Below are 9,258 nucleotides of genomic sequence, written 5' to 3'. Positions count from 1 at the left end.
ACAGAGAGAGACATAGAGACAGAAAGCGAGAAATCACCCCCCAGGGGGGATGGTCATGCCACAATCCCTTCTCCTCCACTCTCCCCTCGGGATCCTGGGTACACACGCACACGTGCCCGGCGTGAGTTTTAAGCCACTGGGTCCGGGACGCGACCCAAGGTCAACCACGTGGGAGTCCAGCAACATAGCCATTACGCTACCTGCAGGTTCCCAAGCTGTTGTTATTTTTATCAGTGCTATGATAGAGTTGAGAACAGGAGGCTGTGGGACTCTAAACAAATGAACTAAACCTAGCCTGGGGGTTAGAGAAAGATTCATGAAGCCTGAACTGAGGCCTAAGATAGAAGGGCAGGGTTTATAGACTGTCTTCAGCCTTCAGGCTCTCCTCTTCCAGTTCAAACTTCAAAGTCCATATCGCCTACAAGAATGTTTTTTCTAAATAACAGACCTTGCCACTACTTAAAATCATCTTTATATTCTCCACACCTACAGAATAAAGTGTGTTTTCCTCACTGGACCGTGACCACAGGAGGCTAGCGTAAAGCCTGGTCACTTTGCTTCCTCTGCAAGACAGTAATCCTCTCAGGGCTTGACTGGGTATGATTCACTTCTATGTCCTCAGCATCACCTAGCACAAGGCTGGGCACAGAGAGCACTGATAATCAGTGTATTCCAGGACATGTGGTTCCTGGTGCTCAAACAAGGCAGAGTTGGGGCAGGTGGCCCTCCCATGCCATGGCGTGAGGTCCAGCCTAAGTGGCCTATTATGTAAGCAGTATTTCTGAAAAAGCAGACTAGCTGAGAGGTGTGTTTCTAGACTGAGATAAGAGTGGGCTGCTTGAGGCTTGAGACCTATGGGGGAGGCTTTTGGGGACCAGGAACAAGAATCAGCAGGACCATATCAGCCCTTGTTTCCCCCCTCCCCAGGGACCGCTACCCCCGCATTGGAGACATCCTGCAGAAGCTAGCACCCTTCCTCAAGATGTATGGCGAGTATGTGAAGAACTTTGACCGGGCTGTGGAGCTGGTCAACACCTGGACAGAGCGTTCCACCCAGTTTAAAGTCATCATTCATGAGGTGCAGGTAAGTGGTGAAGCTGAATGGAGCAGATGGATCAGGAGAGGTTGGTGGGGACCTGGTGGGATCTGCAACCAGACCTAAACCCTTCTGCTTCTGCCCATCACAGAAGGAGGAAGCCTGTGGCAACCTGACATTACAGCACCATATGTTGGAGCCTGTGCAGCGCATCCCCCGCTATGAGCTGCTTCTCAAAGACTACCTGTTGAAGCTCCCCCATGGCTCTCCAGACAGCAAAGATGCCCAAAGTGAGTGTGTACACCCAGACCTTCTGCTTCCCCGCACTGGTAGTCCTAGGCCAGACCGCCGAAGCAGGTCCCAAGACTTAATGCACAGGGTCATCCTTCCATTGTCACATGATTGAGAGCCCAGAATAGGATCTCCAAACTGAAAGACCCACACTGAGGTTTTGAAGTAAGACTCCAGGATAAACATCCAGGTTGAGATTCCAGCCTAAGAACCCAGACAAAACATTCAGAAGTAGTACTCAAACTGAAACCCAAGTTTGAGGGGCATGCCTAGAATGATACTCCAAGAGGGGCCATCCATTTCCTAGGTTAAGACTCCAAAACCGACAACTCCCCCATCACCCTGGAATGAATTTTACTAAGTATGAAATGAAACTGAGCTTGAGGCTTCTTTACTAAATCTCCATGGCTGAGCTCCTCAGAAAGAGCTCTGTCTCATCAAGCTCCTGATTTCCCATCTACCAGATTTAGAGCTTCACTCCCTGCCTACCAGCTACTTATGTAGAACAAACATCTCAAAACACTTACAAGTCTGATCAGAGCCCCCACAAAATCACCTCTCCAGAAGCGAGCATCCTAGACTGGATGCTGGGATATTTTTCATCTTTCAGATTTGGATCTCTAAGGCTAGACAGCTTCTCCTCAGACTGTGCCATCACATTGAACCACCAGAAAAGTATTTCATTCTGGGGGCCAGCAGGTGGGGGGCCAGCAGGTGGCATGGTGGTTAAAGGCGCTGGATGCCCACATGGTCCACCATGGTTCGAGTCCCAGACCTGGCTTTCTCACTTTCCCTTTCTGTCTTTCTCTGTCTGATCAAATTTTAAGATAATAATAATAACAACAAATGGAATTAAATAAATATATAATTATAAAAAAGAAAAAAAAAAGAAAGAAAAGTATTTCATTCTGATTTCTTCCTTATCAGCCACACCACTATAGGGTCACAACCTAGATAGAATACCCCACTTCCCTTCTCCAGGCTGTTATTTCTATTCATTTATTAATTTACTTAACAGCTACATTCTGAGCACCTCAATGTTCTGTGCATTGTTCTAGGCACTGGGGATATGCAAGTGAACAAAACAGACAAGGTCCTTGATCTCACAGTGGGTATATTCTGGTTGGGGAGAAACACAATAAAGAAAAGTTATAAACACACAGGAGAATATTAGATAGGTGCTAAGTATAATTTAGAGAATTAGAGGATGAAGTTACAGTGACAAGGAACCCTACTTTAGATTGTGTGGCTTCTATGAATCGAAGACATTTTAGTCAGAACCTGAATAACAAAAAGAAGGTAGCCACATGCTGACTAGGAAGGAGTCATTTCAGGCAGAGGCAATGGCAGGTGCAGAGTTGCCAGAGAAGAGGTGACCTTGGAGGAGGTGGGCAGTTTACGTAATTCTGAACCAACAAAAGGGCCATTGTGACCTGAACATGATGAGTGAGGAAAGAAGGGTAAAAGTGGGGCTGAAAAGAGAAGCCAGATTTGAAAGCCAAAACAAAGAGAGAGGTTAAATTCTCAGTGTGGTGGGTAGCCATGGGCAAGTTTTTATTTTAGTTTTTAATTTCCAGAGAGTACATGCAATCACCAAAGAGAGACAGAGAGTCAGATCAAGAAAGAGAGAAAAAGCAACCCCTAATGGGGCATGTTCATGCTGTAGTCCTTTCTCTTCCATTTCTCCATTCTTTCAGGATTTGGGGCATGCATGCACATGCTCACTGAGTCCTTTTCTGATGCCCTAAATTGTTCCCCAAATTCAGCCACCCAAGTCATGTTCCTAGTCTGATCTTCCCCATCTCAACTCTTAGAGTGACTTCACCAAGGGTGAAACCCTTATTTTCTTTTTAATTGCCAAAAGGCGCATATACTTGCCAGAGAGAGACAGAAAGAAGGAGGAAGCACCCCACCCAATGGAATGTGGTCACACCACAAACTCTTCTCCATTTCTCCATTCTGTTGGGATTTAGGGCACTTGCACACATATGTACCTGGTATGATTTTCAATCCACCAGGGCTGAGATTCAAACTGCAGTTACCCATGTGGAATCTGGTTCCCTTAACCACCAGGCCATGGGGCCAGCCTGAACTCTGTCATTTTCTATCTCCCAAACTTGGACTCATGGATTGAGATTCCAAGGCTGAATCCAGCAGACTGAGGTCTCTAGACTGGGCCCTGTACTGAGACTTACAAAGGGTGCCTTAGGGGCCAGCAGGTGGCATAATGGTAAAGATATTGAACTCCCACGTGGTCAATCACGGTTCAGGTCCCAGATCTGGTGGAGGCTTGCTTTATCTTTCTCTCTCTCTCTGGTGAGTGCACATATCCTATAGAAATTTAAAAAGTAACAATGATAAATAAAATTAATCCTTAAAAAAAAAAAAGGGCTCCTCACTGCCATGCTTTCTCCATGATAGAGAGGGTGCATGCACTTGCCAAAGACAGAAAGAGTTCCGAAGAGGGAGGAAGCAACCCCTAATGGGGTGTGGTCATATCACAATCCCTTCTTCTTCAAACCTCTATCCCATCAGGTTTTGGGGCACACATATACTCTGCCTGTTTTTCAAGCCACTTGGGGCCATGATTCAAACCACAGTTGACATGTGTGATCTGGTTTCCTTAACCACTAGGCCACAAGGCTGGACTGTCTCCACATTTTATACCCATCTGACTGGGGTCCCCAGAATGAGCCTCCTGGCTCATTGCTTTGCTCAGAGTCCTGCAGAATCACATATCCACCTTGAGCTCCCAGGACTGAGTTCCACAATTTCACATTTATACTAGATCCTCAGCATGATAATCCTAGATGGAAATTACCCAGATGAGCTCCCTTAATTGGACCTTCAAAGTGAGCTGCCAGTGTAAGCTCCCTAGACTGAGGCTAAGGTCTCTTTTGTCAACTGTGTGTCCTTAGGCAAGCTGTTAAACCTCTCTGCCTGTGTTTTTTCATGTGCAGAATGGGGATGATAATGACACCCACCTCACAGGGTTGTTTTGAAGATAAATGAGATAGTCCAAGAAAAGCTTTTGGCACATGGTAGAGGCTCAATAAATGTTAACTCTTTCTATATTGAATGTTCTGACTAGCTCCCTCCATGCTGAATCCCTCTGAAACCAACCCCTAGCTTGAGCTTATCAAATTTAGATTCCTCTCAATTCTAACCTATCTGAGCCCCAAAATAAACCTCAGAGCTTGAGCCTGGCTGATTAAGCTCCCCTAATGGGTCCTCCTAGACCGAACCCTTACATTGAGCCCAAAGATGAAAGCCCCAGAAAGAACTTCCTAATTTTTTTCTTACCTGCTCAGAATGAGAATCTCTGAATGAGAACTAGTCCAAGATGTGCCCACTAAACTCCCCAGCCCAACATCCTGAACTGAGCTCCCTATTTTTTACCCCTCAAACTAAAATCCCCAGGCTGAGTCCAGAAAATACCTCCAAGTGTGAACCCCACTGAATTATTGGGTTGTTGGAAAAGTCATGACACATTTTTGCATAGAAAAACATAGAAAAATATGTCATGACTTTTCTGATGTCCCAATATATCTCCAGTTCCCCAGATTGACTCCCCCATTTCCTGTTTCCCAGTCTGTAGTCTGAAGACTTGGTCCTAGACAGAGCTCCCCAAACCAGGCTATGTCCTCAGTGGCCTACAATGAGCCCATACTAAACTCCAAATCAAGATCCTTTAGTGCCAAGCCCAGACTAGGCCTGACTAAAGCTTCAGATCAAGCCTCTACACCAAGCTCTCCAAACTACACTCCCTAGCCTGAACCCCCAAGTGAAATCCTGGACTGACATCCTTCTCAGAATGAGAATCTCTGAATGAGAGCTAGTCCAAGATGTACCCACTAAGCGCCCCAGCCCCGCATCCTAAACTGAACTTCCTATTTTTCACACTGAACCCCCAGACATTGTCTGCACACACTGGAGTCCTGAAAATGCCCATCTGTACCCCACACAACATCTCCAGACAAAGCTCCCAATAGTAAAGCCTCTAGTCTTCATCTAGTGGCCTACATAGGCCTGAGCTTATGAGTCCACAGCTTGTCAGAGTCTTCTTCCTGATCCCTTCTCTGGATACCCTCTACCTCCACCACCCATTGTGCCCCCTGCCCTGGGCTGGAGGAGATGCAGAATGTGTAGGAGAAAAGATAGCTTTGAGACTAACACCCTGCTCTGATGCCAATTCTGCTGCATCTCAAGCAGATAGCCCAGGCCATCCACCTGCTTAGTTTTTGTTTCTTCACTAGAAAAAAATGAGAGTACAATCACACCTATCTCACAAGATGATTATAAAGATAGAAGGAGCTAATTTATGCAAAGCATAAGTTGGGGAGCCCCGAAGAGGGTAGTAGGACCTTGGCCTTGCCTTAGGGAGCTTCTCGTCTGCTGAGGGAGACAGATGCAGATATATATTAGGTCGTCGGAAAAGTCATGAAGTATTTTTCTGTTTTTCTGTGCAAAAATGCATCATGACTTGGGACCAGCAGTTGGCGTAATGGCTATGTTGCTGGACTCCCATGTAGTAGACTGTGGTTTGAGTCCTGGACCCAGTGGCTTAAACCCATGCCGGGTGCATGTGTGTGCATGCCCAAGATCCTGAGAGGAGAATGGAGGAGAAGGGATTGTGGCATGGCCATCCCCACTGGGTGATTTCTCGCTTTCTGTCTTTCTCTGTCTTTCTGGCAAGTGCATGCGCTATAGCAAAAACCTCTAAAAAACAAAACAAAACAAAACACCTCATGTTGGGCACACGAGTATGCATGCCCAAAGTCCCCAGAGGAGAATGGAGGAGAAGGGACTGTGGCATGGCCATCCCCCCTGGAGGGGGTTGATTTCTCACATTCTATCTCTCTATCTCTCTTGCAAGCACATGCATCCTATAGCAAAAATCTCTCTACCCCTCCCCCCAAAAAAAGAAAAGAAAAAAAAAGAAAAATGCATCATGACTTTCCTGACAACCCAGTAAATGTGTGATGAGCAAGGCCCAGCTCAGTAGCCTAATGTTTAAGGGAGCCTGACCCCACATAACTGACCATGGTTCAAATCCCTGCCCTAGTGACTTGAAAAACACACCAGGTACCTGTGCGTACATGTCCAAAATTTCAACAGAATGGAGAAATACAGAAGGGATTGTGGTGTGACCACACCCCATTGGGAGGTGCTTTCTCCCTTCCTGTTTCTCTGTCTGTTTTTCAGTGTTGAGTGCACATGCCCTTCTAGCAATCAAAAAAGGGTGTGACTATCACATAGTGTGACTGGTGGGATGGAAAGGAACCAAGGGAAATGTGGAAACCCAAATAACATTCTAATGGAACCTAGGGACTCGGGGCAAGCTTAATGGAGGAGGTAAGCTGAATCAAGAAGATTGAATGGCAGTTAGCCAGATGAAGCAATATGGGACATGGTTATAGTACTGCAAATGGAGGGAAGCTGGAGTGGTCAGCAGAAGTTAGATCACCATGGGCTTTGAATGCCATACTAAAAGGCCAGGTGTTTATCTTATAGGCATAGGAGAGTCATTGAAAGATTTAAGCAGAGGAATGACAGTAACCTGTATGTGAGAAAGCAGCTTCTGGCAGCCAGGGTGGAAAAGGGCTTGGAGATTGGAACCTGGTACCTGAAAATCATATCAAGAAAGGCCTGACCTAGGGTTAGGAGCCCTAATCTTCTTGAGTAACAAAATTCAGTCATGGAGAGACAGCCTCCCCATAAAACAAGACATGGTTTGCCAACCATATGGATCCTCTTCAGAAGTACCTGTGCTCCTCCAGTACAGGCATGTCTTTTTTTAAAATTTATTTCTTCTATGAGCAAGAGAGAGAGAGATAAAGAGACATAGACAGCACCCCCAATGGGGTGCTGATACCATGACCTGCCCCCAGCCTTAGCCAGCCTCAGATGATGGGTACATGCATCCATGGAAGTCTCCAGATACAAACCTGGAACCTTCCCACATGAGTGAGCCTCACAGAGCCCCATGTTTTACTGATATGCCACTGTTTGGCCCTGGCATATTTTCTGAATAAGGAAATCCAGCACACACAGAGCAGGGTGCAGTGAAGTTGCAGGTAGGCCATAACCATGAGCAGGATTTATTAGTGAACAGGGATTCATTTCACTTATTTTCTTGATAATTGTTGACCACAATAGGAAATACAGATATTATAAAAAAGACAGAAGTAGGAAAAAAAATCACCTGTGATATGAGTGCCCAGAGAATAAGCAAATAATCACAATGAATGTTCTGACATATAATCTTCCTGGTATTTTTTATTTCTGAACATGTATATGTTCAAAAATGAGATCATTCTGTTAATACAAGTTTGTGTCCTTTTCTTAAAATAACCTGAGTATTTTCAAGATTGTTTTAGATTTATTTAATTTAATTAAAAATAAATAATATTTTTAATTTGACCAGAGAGAACATGAGAATGCAAGCTGCCAGGTCCAGGACTTGAACCGTGGTCAGCCATGTGGGCGTGCAGCACCTTAACCACCACATTACCTGCCAGCCCCAATTTGCCAGATTACTAAAAACCTTACACAAGCATCATTTGTAACAGCTGTTTACAATTCCACTATATGGATGCACCACAATTTATTTAACTGAACCCCTATATTTGGACATTTTTATTTCTGGTTTGGCCCTGTTGAAGACATCACTGTAATACAAGTGTATTTGTGCACAGAATATGTATTTTCTTAGCATAGATTCCTATAAACAGAATCACTGAAACAAAGAATATGATCACTTCTTTGTTTCTTTATATTACTATTATTCTGATTATAAAATACATGTTCTTTGTCAAAAATATGGAAATACAGAAAAATCTGAAGAAGACAATAAAAACCACCCATAGTCCCATCATCCACAGACAACTTATTAAACATGGGTATGTTTCCTTCCAGTTACATACATAACTATTATTGTTAGTACTGTTAATGATAATAATCTTGACAAGCTTGCTTTTTACCGCTGCCAGCTATTCCATGTTCTGTGATTCTGCTATTGTGGTCTTGACTGTGGTCTTTCTGATTTTAAATGATATTGCCATGGACATCTTTGAGGCTGGTGCTTTCTGGGAGGGGGAGGGTGTGGTCAGGCCAGGAAGAAGTATTCAAGAAGAAAAGAAGCTCCCAAGAGCCCCACTTCTGCTAGTCCCCCATCTGACTTCATCTTTCTGCCCACAGAGTCTCTAGAGCTGATAGCCACAGCAGCAGAGCACTCTAATGCTGCCATCCGCAAAATGGTGAGTGGCCCTTCTGGCCCTTCCCCTTCCTTGGCTTCCCACCTGTGGTGTCTTTGTGAGGGACTTGCAACTTGTGAGCATCTGAGAGCAACTGGCACCCCAAGTACTGCTTTTTGCTCTCTCCTACCAGGAACGAATGCACAAGCTGCTGAAAGTATATGAACTGCTAGGGGGTGAAGAGGACATTGTCAGCCCCACCAAAGAGCTCATAAAAGAAGGCCACATCCTTAAGCTGTCAGCAAAGAACGGGACAACTCAAGACCGATACCTCATACTAGTAAGTGCCAGGTGTGCATATGTGGGTGGACCAAACCCCTTGTACCCTTGCCCCCTACACATTGACCTGGTACTTACTTAGGATTCTAGCTGTTCTTTTTTTTTTAATAATTATTTACTTAATTTATTATTATTATTATTTTTAACTTGCCATAGGGAGACAGAGAGAGAAAGGGAAAGCGAGAAAGCAAGCTGCCAGGTCTAGAACCTGAACCATGGTCACCCATGTGGGAATCCAGCAGCTTAGCCACCACGCCACCTGCTGGCCCTTAGCTGTTCTTTAGTGATTCGTGTTTTCAAGACCTTACCATCCTACTTTGCAGATGAGATAACTAAGACTTAGGGAAAAGCAATTTGCCCAAAGTCACCCATTAGGAAGTGATTTCCATGCTTCCA

The 9,258-nt window shown here is 44.9% G+C and overlaps 1 protein-coding gene across 1 annotated transcript in view; it reads left to right on the top strand.

Moving 5' to 3' along the window:
* FGD1 (FYVE, RhoGEF and PH domain containing 1) overlaps positions 1 to 9,258 on the top strand; it is a gene marked incomplete at its 5' end in the record, with an annotated part of 60,273 nt that overhangs the window by 33,445 nt on the left and 17,570 nt on the right. The window contains 4 exon segments of the mRNA XM_014585703.2: positions 928 to 1,084; positions 1,188 to 1,326; positions 8,528 to 8,586; positions 8,717 to 8,863. Of these exon segments, the coding sequence (XP_014441189.1) occupies positions 928 to 1,084; positions 1,188 to 1,326; positions 8,528 to 8,586; positions 8,717 to 8,863 (502 nt within the window).

Source organism: Tupaia chinensis, unplaced genomic scaffold, assembly GCF_000334495.1.
Source record: "Tupaia chinensis unplaced genomic scaffold, TupChi_1.0 Scaffold000083_1, whole genome shotgun sequence".
Lineage (NCBI taxonomy): Eukaryota > Metazoa > Chordata > Mammalia > Scandentia > Tupaiidae > Tupaia > Tupaia belangeri.
This window is presented reverse-complemented; position numbering and strand designations above follow the sequence as displayed.